Source organism: Salvelinus alpinus, chromosome 3 (genome assembly GCF_045679555.1).
Source record: "Salvelinus alpinus chromosome 3, SLU_Salpinus.1, whole genome shotgun sequence".
In the NCBI taxonomy this organism is placed as follows: Eukaryota; Metazoa; Chordata; class Actinopteri; order Salmoniformes; family Salmonidae; genus Salvelinus; species Salvelinus alpinus.
Genome location: NC_092088.1, coordinates 79,111,615 through 79,128,952, shown reverse-complemented (window position 1 = coordinate 79,128,952; position 17,338 = coordinate 79,111,615). Strand labels below are relative to the sequence as shown.

The window sequence follows — 17,338 nt, the reverse complement described above, 5'->3', positions numbered from 1 at the left end:
TTCCACAAGCTTCCCACCTCTAAGTTGGGTGAATTTTGGCTCATTCATCCTGACAGAGCTGGTGTTACTGAGTCAGGTTTGTTGGCCTCCTTGCTCGCACACACTTCTTCAGTTCTGCCCACACATTTTCTATAGGATTGAGATCAGGTGTTTTGTGATGGCCACTCCAATATCTTGACTTTGTTGTCCTTAAGCCATTTTGCCACAACTTTAGAAGTATGCTTGGGGTCAATGTCCATTTGGAAGATCCATTTGCGACCAAGCTTTTAACTTCCTGACTGATGTCTTGAGATGTTGCTTCAATATATCCACATCATTTCCCTTCCTCATGATGCCATTTATTTTGTGAAGTGCTCCTGCAGCAAAGCACCCCTACAACATGATGCTGCCAACCCCGTGCTTCACGATTGGGATGGTGTTCTTCGGCTTGCAAGCCTACCTTTATCCTCCAAACATAACGATGGTCATTATGGCCAAACAGTTCTGTTTTTGTTTCATCAGACCAGAGGACATTTCTCCAAAAAGTATGATCTTTGTCCCCATGTGCAGTTACAAACCATAGTCTGGCTTTTTTTATGGCGGTTTTGGAGCTGTGGCTTCTTCCTTGCTGAGCAGCCTTTCAAGTTATGTCGATATATGACTCGTTTTACTGTGGATATAGATACTTTTGTACCTGTTTCCTCCAGGATCTTCACCAGGTCCTTTGCTGTTGTTCTGGGATTGATTTGCACTTTTCGCACCAAAGTACGTTCATCTCTAGGAGACAGAACGTGTCTCCTTCCTGAGCGGTATGACGGCTGTGTGGTCCCATGGTGTTTATACTTGCGTACTATTGTTTGTACAGATGCACATGGTACCTTCAGGTGTTTGGAAATTGTTTGAAAAATTACTTGTGTCATGCACAAAGTAGATGTCTTAACCAAATTGCCAAAACTATAGTTTGTGAACAAGAAATTTGTGGAGTGGTTGAAAAACGAGTTTTAATGACTCCAACCTAAGTGTATGTAAACTTCCGACTATATGATTCCTTTACCTCAGGTACACCATCCAGGACCTGCTGGAGCACACATTCTTCCAGGAGAACAACGGCGTCCATGTTGAGTTGGCTGAGGAGGACGACACGGTGAAGTCAGGCCTGAAGCTGTGGCTCCGCATGGACGACACCAAGACACTCCACGGGAAGTACAAGGACAACAACGCCATTGAGTTCCTGTTTGAACTCTACAAGGATGTGCCAGAGGTGGTGGCGCAGGAGATGGTGAGCAGCTCACATTTCAAGTTGCAGGTTTATTTGCCATACTGTATGTAAAATCGTACTCAGAGCAGAGCTCTCAGCAGAGATGAAAACAGTAAGAAAGCCATGAAATGGTCAAGTTGAGATTTGTATAAGTTTCGATTGGTATACTGTATCCACTCCCTTTGGTACTACTCATGTGGTAACAACTGTTGCTGTAATAGGCTGTGTGAGAGAGACCCCTGAGGCTGGGTATCTTTCCATAACACTTGTCTTGACCTTTGCACTTGCCTAGCATCATGTCCTCTTTAATCTTCATGTCCTCTAGTTGTAGCATTAATGATAAGAAGGGTTTCCTGTTGTGGCTCTCAAGCTAAGGACCAGTGGAGACAGCTAGGTGTAATACTATAGCTATTATGCAGGTAGGTAGTAGACTCAGCTTACACATTGTTGGAGTGTCACTGTTGCACCAGGTGAAAACACAGCCATTCTTATTTTTAGAGACAAACAAAATAAGTTATACATACAGTGTCTCTGGATACGTAAGTGTGTATATATATATATACAGTGGGGAGAACAAGTATTTGATACACTGCCGATTTTGCAGGTTTTCCTACTTACAAAGCATGTAGAGGTCTGTAATTTTTATCACAGGTACACTTCAACTGTGAGAGACGGAATCTAAAACAAAAATCCAGAAAATCACATTGTATGATTTTTAAGTAATTAATTTGCATTTTATTGCATGACATAAGTATTTGATACATCAGAAAAGCAGAACTTAATATTTGGTACAGAAACCTTTGTTTGCAATTACAGAGATCATACGTTTCCTGTAGTTCTTGACCAGGTTTGCACACACTGCAGCAGGGATTTTGGCCCACTCCTCCATACAGACCTTCTCCAGATCCTTCAGGTTTCGGGGCTGTCGCTGGGCAATACGGACTTTCAGCTCCCTCCAAAGATTTTCTATTGGGTTCAGGTCTGGAGACTGGCAAGGCCACTCCAGGACCTTGAGATGCTTCTTACGGAGCCACTCCTTAGTTGCCCTGGCTGTGTGTTTCGGGTCGTTGTCATGCTGGAAGACCCAGCCACGACCTATCTTCAATGCTCTTACTGAGGGAAGGAGGTTGTTGGCCAAGATCTCGCGATGCATGGCCCCATCCATCCTCCCCTCAATACGGTGCAGTCGTCCTGTCCCCTTTGCAGAAAAACATCCCCAAAGAATGATGTTTCCACCTCCAAGCTTCACGGTTAGGATGGTGTTCTTGGGGTTTTACTAATCCTTCTTCTTCCTCCAAACACCGCGAGTGGAGTTTAGACCAAAAAGCTCTATTTTCGTCTCATCAGACCACATGACCTTCTCCAATTCCTCCTCTGGATCATCCAGATGGTCATTGGCAAACTTCAGACGGGCCTGGACATGCGCTGGCTTGAGCAGGGGGACCTTGCGTGCGCTGCAGGATTTTAATCCATGACGGCGTAGTGTGTTACTAATGGTTTTCTTTGAGACTGTGGTCCCAGCTCTCTTCAGGTCATTGACCAGGTCCTGCCGTGTAGTTCTGGGCTGATCCCTCACCTTCCTCATGATCATTGATGCCCTACGAGGTGAGATCTTGCATGGAGCCCCAGACCGAGGGTGATTGACCGTCATCTTGAACTTCTTCCATTTTCTAATAATTGCGCCAACAGTTGTTGCCTTCTCACCAAGCTGCTTACCTATTGTCCTGTAGCCCATCCCAGCCTTGTGCAGGTCTACAATTTTATCCCTGATGTCCTTACACAGCTCTCTGGTCTTGGCCATTGTGGAGAGGTTGGAGTCTGTTTGATTGAGTGTGTGGACAGGTGTCTTTTATACAGGTAACGAGTTCAAAAAGGTGCAGTTAATACAGGTAATGAGTGGAGAACAGGAGGGCTTCTTAAAGAAAAACTAACAGGTCTGTGAGAGCCGGAATTCTTACTGGTTGGTAGGTGATCAAATACTTATGTCATGCAATAAAATGCAAATTAATTACTTAAAAATCATACAATGTGATTTTCTGGATTTTTGTTTTAAATTCCGTCTCTCACAGTTGAAGTGTACCTATGATAAAAATTACAGACCTCTACATGCTTTGTAAGTAGGAAAACCTGCAAAATCGGCAGTGTATCAAATACTTGTTCTCCCCACTGTATATATATACTACCATTCAAAGGTTTGGGGTCACTTAGAAATGTCCTTGTTTTTGAAAGAAAAGCACATTTTTTGTCCATTAAAATAACATCAAATTTATCATAAATACAGTGTAGACATTGTTAATGTTGTAAATGACTATTGTAGCTGGAAACGGCAGATTTTTAATGGAATATCTACATAGATGTACAGAGGCCCATTATCAGCAACCATCACTCCTGTGTTCCAATGGCACGTGGTGTTAGCTAATCCAAGTTGATCATTTTAAAAGGCTAATTGATCATTAGAAAACCCTTTTGCAATTATGTTAGCACAGCTGAAAACTATTGTCCTGATTAAAGAAGCAATAAAACTGGCCTTCTTTAGACTAGTTGGGTATCTGGAGCATCAGCATTTGTGGGTTCGATTATAGGCTCAAAATGTCCAGAAACAAAGCACTTTCTTCTGAAACTCGTCAGTCTATTCTTAATCTGAGAAATGAAGGCTATTCCATGCGAGAAATTGCCAAGAAACTGAAGATCTCGTACAAGCTATGTACTACTCCCTTCACAGAACAGCACAAACTGGCTCTAAAACAAGGACATTTCTAAGTGACCCCAAACTTTTGAACGGTAGTATATAGATATATAAACTCCTTACACTGTCAACTGCGTTTATTTTCAGCAAATTTAACATGTGTAAATATTTGTATGAACATAACAAGATTCAACAACTGAGACATAAACTGAACAAGTTCCACAGACATGTGACTAACAGAAATGTAATAATGTGTCCCTGAACAAAGGGAGGGTCAAAATCAAAAGTAACAGTCAGTATCTGGTGTGCCACCAGCTGCATTAAGTACTGCAGTGCATCTCCTCCTCATGGACTGCACCAGATTTGTCAGTTCTTGCTGTGAGATGTTACCCCACTCTTCCACCAAGGCACGTGCAAGTTCCCGGACATTTCTGGGGGGAATGGCCCTAGCCCTCACCCTCCGATCCAACAGGTCCTGACGTGCTCAATGGGATTGAGATCCGGGCTCTTCGCTGGCCATGGCAGAACACTGACATTCCTGTCTTGCAGGAAGTCACGCACAGGATGAGCAGTATGGCTGGTGGCATTGTCATGCTGAAGGATCATGTCAGGATGAGCCTGCAGGAAGGGTACCACATGAGGGAGGAGGATGCCTTCCCTGTAATGCACAGCGCTGAGATTGCCTGTAATGACAACAAGCTGAGTCCGATGATGCTGTGACACACCGCCCTAGACCATGATGGACCCTTCACCTCCAAATCGATCCCGCTCCAGAGTACAGGCCTCGGTGTAACGCTCATTCCTTTGACGATAAACGCGAATCCGGCCATCACCCCTGGTGAGACAAAACCACGACTCGTCAGTGAAGAGCACTTTTTGCCAGCCCTGTCTAGTCCAGCAACGGTGGGTTTGTGCCCATAGGCGACATTGTTACCGGTGATGTCTGGTGAGGACCTGCCTTACAACAGGCCTACAAGCCTTCAGTCCAGCCTCTCTCAGCCTATTGCGGACAGTCTGAGCACTGATGGATGGATTGTGCGTTCCTGGTGTAACTCAGGCAGTTGTTGTTGCCATCCTGTATCTGTCCCGCAGGTGTGATGTTCGGATGTACCGATCCTGTGCAGGTGTTGTTACACGTGGTCTGCCACTGCGAGGATGATCAGCTGTCCGTTCTGTCTCGCTGTAGCTCTGTCTTAGGCGTCTCACAATACGGACATTGCAATTTATTTCCCTGGCCACATCTGCAGTCCTCATGCCTCCTTGCAGCATGCCTAAGGCACGCTCATGCAGATGAGCAGGGACTCTGGGCATCTTTCTTTTGGTGTTTTTCAGAGTCAGTAGAAAGGCCTCTTTAGTGTCCTAAGTTTTCATAACTGTGACCTTAATTGTCTAACGTCTGTAAGCTGTTAGTGTCTTAACGACCGTTCCACAGGTGCATGTCCATTAATTGTGTATGGTTTATTGAACAAGCATGGGAAACAGTGTTTAAACCCTTTACAATGAAGATCTGGGAAGTTTGGATTTTTACGAATTATCTTTGAAAGACAGGGTCGTGAAAAAGGGACATTTCTATTTTTGCTGAGTTTATATATTTTACACCATACAGTGGTAATAATCAGTACAGGATGAGTTGAAGAATGAATATTCTATGTAGATTCAGATGATAAAGCTACATTCACCTCATTTAGCAGACCGTCTAATCAAATAAAATTGTATTTGTCACATGTGCCGAATACAACAGGTGTAGAGCTTACAGTGAAATGCTTAGTTATAAGCCCTTAACCAACAAAGCTTTAAGATGTTAAAAAATATATAAAATTAAGTGTTAAGTAAAAAATAGATAAGTAGAAAATAGAAAATAAAATGAACAAATAATTAAACAGCAGCAGTAAAATAACAGTAGCGAGGCTATATACAGGGGGTACCAGTACAGAGTCAATGTGCAGGAGCACCGGTTAGTCGAGGTAATTGAGGTAATATGTACATGTAGGTAGAGTTAAAGCAGTGCTTCTCAATTATTTTCTGTTACGCCCCCCCTAGGAAGAAGTAAACATTTCGCGCCCCCCAACTCTCCGCCGCGACTGTAAATAGTATCATTTGTCTATAGAATTGTTATAAGTACACCTCTGCATAACATTGTATCCTTACTAACATTAAAGGAAACAAAAAAAGAAAAAAGAAAGAAATATAGATCAACTTACAACAAAGAATAACTTTATTAACATTGTTTTTTAGTCTGTAACAGAAAAGACTTAAAGTGCATAAATTTGCCTGAAATTTAAAAAAAAATTCAGGCCTTATTTAAACTGTAAACATTTTTTGACCATTTGATACTGAAAAATTTTATTAAATATAATCAATAAATAATAATACATTCAAATTGATCAGCAACATTAACTTAGGAGCACAATATATGAAACACTGATCTATAAAACAAAAATGAATAAAACAATTTGTGCTGATTAAAAAAAAATCTAAATGAGGAAGTCATAGTTTTTATTTTTGCAGCTCTTGCGTCATCCAGCATGACAGAGACCATGTCTAATGCTGCAGGTAGTATCAGCTCCTCTGCTATGGAGTGTTTTTTTTTGCACTGAGCAATTTGGTACGCCACCTTATATGATGCTAACAGTGCTCGCTGGTTTACTGAAGTAGCATTCACAAAGCGGGACGATTGTTGGCAATATTCGGCACGTTTTCGCTGAAAAAACTCAAGCGGCTTATCAGCGTGATTGGGGTGTAATGTCTTTAAGTGACGCCTTAATTTATTTGGCTTCATGCTGTCCGCTGCCAACATTTTTAGACACAGTAATAGTCACCGTAGTCACAGTGAAGCCAAGCGCTACGTACGCGTCGTCATATTTCCTCATCTTAGCTTTCGGGAGACTTACGTTTGTCTCATTATCTCCTTCTCTCTCCGCTTTTCTTTTCATCCCTGTTAAATATTTTTCCATGGTGTCTCTTAAGGGTTTGTTATCTGCACTTCATATATCCTGTTCTGTGCTGTGTGCTCTTGTTCGGTGCAAAAACAACCTACTCCCTGCGGCAAAAAAAAGCATGTTCCTCAGGGTCACACGAGCCCCCCCAGGGGGGCGCGCCCCACTATTTGAGAAGGACTGAGTTAAAGTGACTATGCATAGATAATAAACAGAGAGTAGCAGCAGTGTAAAAGAGGGGTATGGGTAGTCCTTTGATTAGCTGTTCAGGAGTCTTATGGCTTGGGGGTAGAAGTTGTTAAGAAGCCTTTTGGACCTCGACCTGGCGCTCCGTTACCGCTTACCGTGCGTTAGCAGAGAGAACAGACTATGACTAGGGTGGCTGGAGGCTTTGACAATTTTAGGACCGTCCTCTGACACTGCCTGATATAGAGGTCCTGGATGGCAGGAAGCTTGGCCCCAGTGATGTACTGGGCCGTACGCACTAGTGTAGTGCATTGAGGTCGAAGGCCGAGCAGTTGCCATACCAGGCAGTGATGCAACCAGTCAGGATGCTCTCGATGGTGCAGCTGTAGAACCTTTTGAGGATCTGAGGATATTTAGATATCCCTTTTGCAACAGACCAGGAAACACATAGAATCTAATACCCCAAGATCACATAGTTTACGATTTGATTACAATCGTGGAAAGCCCATAAAGTGAAGTGGACGTGCCTGCAGACAGTGTGTCAAGGGTACAGCTCAGCGTTTAATCATCAGTGGTAGAGGTGAGAGGAGAGCGAAAAGAAGAAAGCAGAGGTCAGGGCTTTAATAATATAATGTCTCTCGCTCTCACGAACAGGAGGTCATATGAAACAGCCTTTCCTAGGTTGAGTCCCAAATGTCATCCCAAATGGTACCCTTTTCCCTTTATAGTGCACTACTTTTGACCATGCCATTTGGGACGTAGGACTTTGTGTCCTCCAGCCCTCTTAGCAGAGGTCACTTTTAATGAGAAGGACCCGGCCTGGCTACCAGCCACAATTCCATACCTCTTCCTCCTGCCTGCTGCCTTTTCATCAAGTTCCCATGTATTATCATCCAGGACATTTAGTCTGGGTTATGGGAATCTAACAGCGTAATCTGACGAGATGTTGAGAGAAGGGTTAGAGAGAGGAGGGAGGTAAACCACCAACTTTGTGTACATCCCAAGTTACACCCTATATAGTGCCCTACAGTACCTTTGACCAGAGCCCTATGGGCCCTTCCCTATGGGCCATGGTCAAAGTAGTGCGCTATAGAAGAAATAGGGTGCAATTTGAGACGCAGACCTTTTTCTCCCGGCCAGTCTGAGACTGGAACACTATGTTCAGAATGGGACAGGTTTTGATGTAACACCATCCTTTAAAGGCCCACTTTATGATTTACAGCTGTATCTTTTACATACATTTTTGAAAAATATCATAGGGCCTCAGATCAGCCCCTCCCCTCCACAGCATCCGCTCAATACATATTGATTATCTACACAGCAAATGACAAGACTAGCGTCCTGTCCACGGGGGGTGTACAAGTGCACTATCTTAATTTGATCACTGTTGTCATAGAGAGTTTTCCTGTGCAGCAGATAATGCAAACTTGTAGTGTATTTGAGGCTTAAAAAGCTTTCTGAAGTTTGTAATTTCCACTTTGAAATGTCAGACTTGATTTTCCCTTACCAAAAATGTATCAACCACTACAAAAATGTAAATGAATTATAATCCACATAATCATTCACATTTCCTGTTGCTGTAGGATTATTTGTCCTGCTGTAGCAAACTGGCTCAAATTAAGATTCTACATCTGTACAGTACAGAACAGCACGGTCAGGAAGTACATCAGACCTCTATGCATTATTATTTACACAGACAGTGGTAGTTCATGGACCGTGATGTGTTCCCTGTTTGTATCAGTATTAAGTCCTGACTCTGCTACGTCCCTTCTCCCAGGTAGTGCTGGGCTTCGTGTGCGAGGCCGACTTCAAGCTTGTGGCCAAGGCCATTCGAGACCGCGTCAACGTCATCAAGCGCCAGCGTGACAAACTGCGCCGCCTCGCAGAGAAGAAGAAGCAGGAAGAGGAGGAGGCCATTGAGGAGGAGCCCAAGCCTGCACTGCAGCCTCCCTACCTGAAAATCAACAGGTCTCCATCAAAGCCCCATCAGAGCCCCATAGGCGTCCACGCCCCCACCCCGGCCCAGAGCCAGGATCGCCTCCCCCCGAACCCGCTGACCCCCGCCCTGTCCCCCGTCAACAGCTCTCTGGACTCGGGCATCAACGCCAGCTTCATCCATGAACCTGAGGAACCAGAGGCAGACCAGCACCAGCACTTCCAGGTCCACCACACCAGCTGCTCCTCGGCCAACTGTGAGAACACTTAACTTAACATTTAGCCAATTTAGGCTGTGGCTCTGTCCTGAATGGCACCCTAGTCCCTATATAGTGCACTACTTTTGACCAGGGTTCATTGCTTTCATAACTGTTGGTTTCATAACTGTTGTAGTGCTGAATGGCCCTGACTAGACGTACATGTGGGAGACTCTGAAAGAAAGGAGGATAACTTAATTATTCAGTCCCTGATGGTCTTACAGTGTACCTCACCAGTTGAGTGTGTGTGTGTGTGTGTGTGTGTGTGTGTGTGTGTGTGTGTGTGTGTGTGTGTGTGTGTGTGTGTGTGTGTGTGTGTGTGCGTGTGCGTGTGCATGTGTGCGTGTGCATGCGTGCATGCACTCCTTTGTGTGAGTGCGTCTGTGTCAGTCAGTCAGTGAGTGCGGCCCTGCCTGGTCAGTCACATGCTCATGGCTGATGTCTCATGCCTGGTCAGTCACATGCTCATGGCTGATGTCTCATGCCTGGTCAGTCACATGCTCATGGCTGATGTCTCATGCCTGGTCAGTCACATGCTCATGGCTGATGTCTCATGCCTGCTCAGTCACATGCTCATGGCTGATGTCAGATGTGTTTGTTGTAACAGCTGACTGCGAGACAGACGACTATCTCAGCTCCTCTGGCCTCCAGGATCCCCTGGAGATAGCGGTCAGCCTCAACTGGTCAACCCTGACCCCTCCCACCCTGACCCAAAACACTGGGACTGGGACTACCGCCCTCAACAGACACCCTCAGCACCACTCCATCCCAGCCCTCCGCTTCCCCTCGGTGTGTGAATGGGACCAATAGCTAGCTAGCTATGATGATGACTAGTAACTCTACCTGAACTATACATTCATAACATTTTATTTTTGAATTACCATAATACACTATGTGTCTGTTCCCTCTTCCTGACTGTTCCCTCTCCCTTGTCCTGTTTGTAGAGTATTGCAGTATTGGGTAATATGGAGCATGGCCACTCTGGAGGACACTCTACCAGCGGCTTCAACTCACCTGTGGACAGGTACATTCCTCAGCCTCTTCCCTAGGATAGATACTTTATTGTCCATTTTTGCTAAAAAGAGAAATTCATCTCTTGCCTTTCCCATTACCTCCAGACACACAAATACCAACGCACACACACACACAAATGCGCACGCACGTACACGTACGCACGTACGCACGCACACACACACGTTGAGAGGCATAGGGTCAGTCAATGCTGATCTGCTTCCAACAGCAGTGGAATCCGAGATAAACAGACCACCAGTTGTCAAGTTCCAACTGGACCATCTAACCTCTACGCTTCATACGCCTCCGTACACATCTGTGTCCAAACAGCAGACTGACCTGAGGTTCTTAACAGCCCCTCTCTCTAGCTGAGGGAAACGACAGCCCCTCTCTCTAGCTGAGGGAAACGACAGCCCCTCTCTCTAGCTGAGGGAAACGACAGCCCCTCTCTCTAGCTGAGGGAAACGACAGCCCCTCTCTCTAGCTGAGGGAAACGACAGCCCCTCTCTCTAGCTGAGGGAAACGACAGCATCTCTCTCTAGCTGAGGGAAACGACAGCCCCTCTCTCTAGCTGAGGGAAACGACAGCCCCTCTCTCTAGCTGAGGGAAACGACAGCCCCTCTCTCTAGCTGAGGGAAACGACAGCCCCTCTCTCTAGCTGAGGGAAACGACAGCCCCTCTCTCTAGCTGAGGGACACAACAGCCCCTCTCTCCAGCTGAGGGAAACAACAGCCTGTCTCTCTCCAGCTGAGGGACACAACACCCTCTCTCTCTTTCTCTCTCCAGCTGATATAAACACAGCCTGTCTCTCTCCAGCTGAGGGACACAACAGCCTCTCTCTCCAGCTGATGGACAAAACAGCCCCTCTCTCCAGCTGAGGGAAACAACAGCCTCTCTCTCTCTCCAGCTGAGGGAAACAACAGCCTCTCTCTCCAGCTGAGGGAAACAGCAGCCTCTCTCTCTCTCTCTCCAGCTGAGGGAAACAACAGCCTCTCTCTCTCTCTCTCCAGCTGAGGGAAACAACAGCCTCTCTCTCTCTCTCTCTCTCTCTCCAGCTGAGGGAAACAACAGCATCTCTCTCTCTCTCTCCAGCTGAGGGAAACAACAGCCTCTCTCTCTCTCCAGCTGAGGGAAACAACAGCCTCTCTCTCTCTCCAGCTGAGGGAAACAACAGCCTCTCTCTCTCTCCAGCTGAGGGAAATAACAGCCTCTCTCTCCAGCTGAGGGAAACAACAGCCTCTCTCTCTCTCCAGCTGAGGGAAACAACAGCCTCTCTCTCTCTCCAGCTGAGGGAAACAACAGCCTCTCTCTCTCTCTCTCCAGCTGAGGGAAACAACAGCCTCTCTCTCTCTCCAGCTGAGGGAAACAACAGCCTCTCTCTCTCTCCAGCTGAGGGAAACAACAGCCTCTCTCTCTCTCCAGCTGAGGGAGACAACAGCCTCTCTCTCTCTCCAGCTGAGGGAAACAACAGCCTCTCTGTAGTCTATTTATTGAAGCACAATGGACTCTGATGTTTCTGTTTTACTTTCGTATCAGATGTTTCTGGTAACTGTGTTTTCATGAAGCGGTATGTGAGGAGAACAGCTTTCTTCTCTGTAGGGGAGCCTTGAATGGTGTGGGGCTAGTCTGTGTGCGTGTGTGCGGGTGTGTGTATGGTCCTGCATGTGTAGCACATGGGGATGTGTGAAACTTACTCCTCAGCTTGAAATTTCCCCACTTGCGCCGCTGAATAGCAAGCTTTTTGCGTGGTGCGATTGGTAAGACACTTCCGGAAGGAGGTCACGTGTGCTAGCAAGGCAGAGGTCCTGGGTTCGAGCCTCGGTGTGATCCAAATCAGGAGGAAGTGGTACTCGCTAAGCAAGTAGCGTGAGGTCCTTTACGTGTGTGTTGTCATCTGGTGCCCATTCTGTCTAGGGAATACCTTGTTCAAGTTTTATCCGCTGTGAACTAAAGTTACCCAAAAGTTATTCACATTTTAGAGAATGGTTAGAAAGCACAGTGGAATCTTCTAACCAGTAGAGCGTGTGTCTGTAAATGTTTGCTGGCCTCAGAGGAGTAGTGGATGGCTGGAGGGATAAATCAGGGACCACGGCTCTAAGAGACCCAGGGGACTCAATTAGCTAACCGTGAAGCTTTTTACTGCATTTTCTCCCAGGCTGTGTAACACGTTTTCATTACATAAATGCTCCACTGCTGAAGAGAACACATGGATTTGTTGTTCCTTTCTTATGACTGTATTGTTTTCTTTCAGAGATGTGTCCCATATTACAGCACACTAACGTTTACTATATCCTCACATTAGGCTTTATTTGGCATATACACTCACCGGACAGTTTATCAGGTACACCCATCTAGCACTGGCACGGGCCCCCATTTGCCTCCAGAACAGCCTGAATTCTTCAGGGCATTCTACAATGTGTCGGAAATGTTCCACAGGGATGTTGGTCCATACTGCTGCGATGGTATCACGCAGTTGCTGCAGATTGGACAGCGTTACATTCATGCTGTGAACAGCCCGTTCCATCTCATCCCAAAGATGCTCTATTGGGTTGAGGTCTGGGGACTGCGCAGGCCACTCAAGTAAACTCGCTGTCATGTTCCAAGAAATGTTTTTCCACTCCTCAACTGTCTAGTGTTGGTGATTGCGTGCCTGCTGGAACCACTTCTTCTCCTTTTTAGCTCATAGGAGTGGAACCCGGTTTGGTAGTCTGCTGCAATAGCCATTCTATGACAAGAATCAACGTGTTGTGCGTTCCAAGATGCCATTCTGCACGATACTATCGTACTGTGCCGTTATTTGTCTGTTTGTGACCCGCCTGTTTGTGACCCGCCTGCTTCCACAATTCTTGCCATTCTCCTTCCACCTCTCTCATCAATGAGCTGTTTTCACCCACAGGACTGCCACTGACTGGATGTTTTTTTTTGTCGCACCTGTAACAGAGACGCTGTGAGTCGAGAAGCAGGTGCAGGTGAAACGTTTAATAAAACAACAAACATGAAACGAGACAACATAACAGTGGCGACAATGCATGAACACAGGAACAATACCGACTGAGGAAGGAACCCAAGGGAGTGACAGATAAAGGGGAGATAATCAGGAAGGTAATGGAGTCCAGGTGAGTATCATAATGATCTGCAGGTGCGCGTAATAATGGATGCCAGGTGTGCGTAACGATGGATCCCAGGACTGGTGGTTAGTATACCGGCGACGTCGAACGCCGGAGGGAAGGAGCGGGAGTAGATGTGACAGCACCATTCTCGGTAAACCCTACACACTGTAGTGCGTAAAAAGCCCAGGAGGGCGGCCGTTTCAGAGATACTGGTTCTGACGTGCCTGGCACTGACAATCATTGCAAACTCAAAGTCGCTTTAGTCACTCGTTTTGCCCATTCTAACGTTCAATCAAACAATAACTAAATGCCTCGATGCCCGTCTGCCCGCTTTATATAGCAAACCACGGTCATGTGACTCACTGTTTGTAGGAGTGATTTGTGACATCGGCGGATGTAAAAAGGGCTTTATAAATACATTTGATTGATTCATTCATTAATTGTCGTGAACGGGGGTTGTACCTAATAAATTGGCCGGTGAGTGTATATTTGGGATGTTTAACGGTCTAGCTCTGTTTCCTATTGTGACGTGTGGTTATTTCTATTTCATCCTCATTGCATGGTTATTAACTCATAAATGACTGCAACATAAAATGCACCAGTGGTTTTACAGTGGTAATGACAAATTTACTAACACGCCAATCATCTTCACAGCTATGCCTCCGACGTGACCTCGGGTTTGAGTGATGGCTACGAGGGCCTATCAGAGAGGAGTGGCAAGACTGCTGCCAGGCGCACGGCTGGCAAGCTGTTCCGGAGGAGAGCCCGTTCAAGACTGCGCATCACTGGGGTAAAACAAATCAATTAATCAATCAAGACTATTCTATACAACTGATTGTCAAGCCCACAATTAGGGCCTGTCCCAAGAGCACCCTATTCCCTATATAGTGGGGGAATATAATGCTAATGGGGTACCATTTGGGATGCCTACTTTGCAGTTTCCCCTATATTAATTTAGCAGCAGCACTTTTTTAATATACAGTGGGGAGAACAAGAATTTGATACACTGCCGATTTTGCAGGTTTTCCTACTTACAAAGCATGTAGAGGTCTGTAATTTTTATCATAGGTACACTTCAACTGTGAGAGACGGAATCTAAGACAAAAATCCAGAACATCACATTGTATGATTTTTAAGTAATTCATTTGCATTTTATTGCATGACATAAGTATTTGATCACCTACCAACCAGTAAGAATTCCGGCTCTCACAGACCTGTTAGTTTTTCTTTAAGAAGCCCTCCTGTTCTCCACTCATTACCTGTATTAACTGCACCTGTTTGAACTCGTTACCTGTATAAAAGACACCTGTCCACACACTCAATCAAACAGACTCCAACCTCTCCACAATGGCCAAGACCAGAGAGCTGTGTAAGGACATCAGAGATAAAATTGTAGACCTGCACAAGGCTGGGATGGGCTACAGGACAATATGCAAGCAGCTTGGTGAGAAGGCAACAACTGTTGGCGCAATTATTAGAAAATGGAAGAAGTTCAAGATGACGGTCAATCACCCTCAGTCTGGGGCTCCATGCAAGATCTCACCTCGTGGGGCATCAATGATCATGAGGAAGGTGAGGGATCAGCCCAGAACTACATGGCAGGACCTGGTCAATGACCTGAAGAGAGCTGGGACCACAGTCTCAAAGAAAACCATTAGTAACACACTACGCCGTCATGGATTAAAATCCTGCAGCGCACGCAAGGTCCCCCTGCTCAAGCCAGCGCATGTCCAGGCCCGTCTGAAGTTTGCCAATGACCATCTGGATGATCCAGAGGAGAAATGGGAGAAGGTCATGTGGTCTGATGAGTCAAAAATAGATATTTTTGGTCTAAACTCCACTCGCCGTGTTTGGAGGAAGAAGAAGGATGAGTACAACCCCAAGAACCTCATCCCAACCGTGAAGCATGGAGGTGGAAACATCATTCTTTGGGGATGCTTTTCTGCAAAGGGGACAGGACGACTGCACCGTATTGAGGGGAGGATGGATGGGGCCATGTATCGTGAGATCTTGGCCAACAACCTCCTTCCCTCAGTAAGAGCATTGAAGATGTGTCGTGGCTGGGTCTTCCAGCATGACAACGACCCGAAAAACATTGCCAGGGCAACTAAGGAGTGGCTCCGTAAGAAGCATCTCAAGGTCCTGGAGTGGCCTATCTCCAGACCTGAACCCAATAGAAAATCTTTGGAGGGAGCTGAAAGTCCGTGTTGCCCAGCGACAGCCCCGAAACATGAAGGATCTGGAGAAGGCCTGTATGGAGAAGTGGGCCAAAATCCCTGCTGCAATGTGTGCAGACCTGGTCAAGAACTACAGGAAACGTATGATCTCTGTAATTGCAAACAAAGGTTTCTGTACCAAATATTAAGTTCTGCTTTTCTGATGCCATACAATGCCATACAACACTCCTTCCGTGGCCTCCAACTGCTCTTAAACGCTAGTAAAACCAAATGCATGCTTTTCAACCGTTCGCTGCCTGCACCCGCACGCCCGACTAGCATCAACACCCTGGACGGTTCCGACCTAGAATATGTGGACATCTATAAGTACCTAGGTGTCTGGCTAGACTGCAAACTCTCCTTCCAGACTCATATCAAACATCTCCAATCCAAAATCAAATCTAGAGTCGGCTTTCTATTTCGCAACAAAGCCTCCTTCACTCACGCCGCCAAACTTACCCTAGTAAAACTGACTATCCTACCGATCCTCGACTTCGGCGATGTCATCTACAAAATAGCTTCCAATACTCTACTCAGCAAACTGGATGCAGTTTATCACAGTGCCATCCGTTTTGTTACTAAAGCACCTTATACGACCCACCACTGCGACATGTATGCCCTAGTCGGCTGGCCCTCGCTACATGTTCATCGTCAGACCCACTGGCTCCAGGTCATCTACAAGGCTATGCTAGGTAAAGTGCCGCCTTATCTCAGTTCACTGGTCACGATGGCTACACCCACCCGTAGCACGCGCTCCAGCAGGTGTATCTCACTGATCATCCCTAAAGCCAAAACCTCATTTGGACGCCTTTCCTTCCAGTTCTCTGCTCCCTGCGACTGGAACGAATTGCAAAAATCTCTGAAGTTGGAGACTTTTATCTCCCTCAACAACTTTAAACATCTGCTATCCGAGCAGCTAACCGATCGCTGCAGCTGTACATAGTCCATCGGTATATAGCCCACCCAATTTACCTACCTCACCCCCCATACTGCTTTTATTTATTTACTTTTCTGCTCTTTTGCACACCAGTATCTCTACTTGCACATGATCATCTGATGATTTATCACTCCAGTGTTAATCTGCTAAATTGTAATTATTCGATTTATTGCCTACCTCCTCATGCCTTTTGCACACATTGTATATAGATTCTCTTTTTTCTACCATGTTATTGACTTGTTTATTGTTTACTCCATGTGTAACTCTGTGTTGTTGTCTGTTCACACTGCTATGCTTTATCTTGGCCAGGTCGCAGTTGCAAATTAGAACTTGTTCTCAACTAGCCTACCTGGTTAAATAAAGGTGAAATAAAAAATAAAATAAAATAAAATGTATCAAATACTTATGTCATGCAATAAAATGCAAATTAATTACTTAAAAATCATACAATGTGATTTTCTGGGTTTTTGTTTTAGATTCCGTCTCTCACAGTTGCAGTGTACCTATGATAAAAATTACAGACCTCTACATGCTTTGTAAGTAGGAAAACCTGCAAAATCGGCAGTGTATCAAATACTTGTTCTCCCCACTGTATACAGTACCAGTCAAAATTTCGGACACACCGACTCATTCAAGGGTTTTTCTTTATTTTTACTATTTTCTACATTGTAGAATAATAGTTAAGACATCAAAACTATGACTATGACGACATCCTGCATACACACGTCCTGCATACACACATTCTACATACAGACGTTCTGCTGCTTCCCCAGTGTTTCTTTAGTCTACAGAACATAAACAAAGTTACCCTGATGGATGGTGTCTCT

The 17,338-nt window shown here is 45.5% G+C and overlaps 1 protein-coding gene across 1 annotated transcript in view; it reads left to right on the top strand.

Moving 5' to 3' along the window:
* The window catches only part of LOC139571408 (serine/threonine-protein kinase WNK4-like), a 114,081-nt gene that overhangs the window by 64,341 nt on the left and 32,402 nt on the right, over positions 1-17,338 (top strand). The window contains exons 7-11 of the mRNA XM_071394251.1: positions 1,039-1,258; positions 8,823-9,237; positions 9,845-10,026; positions 10,182-10,261; positions 14,013-14,148. Coding sequence (XP_071250352.1) covers positions 1,039-1,258; positions 8,823-9,237; positions 9,845-10,026; positions 10,182-10,261; positions 14,013-14,148 — 1,033 coding nt within the window. The remainder of the gene's footprint in view (positions 1-1,038; positions 1,259-8,822; positions 9,238-9,844; positions 10,027-10,181; positions 10,262-14,012; positions 14,149-17,338) is intronic.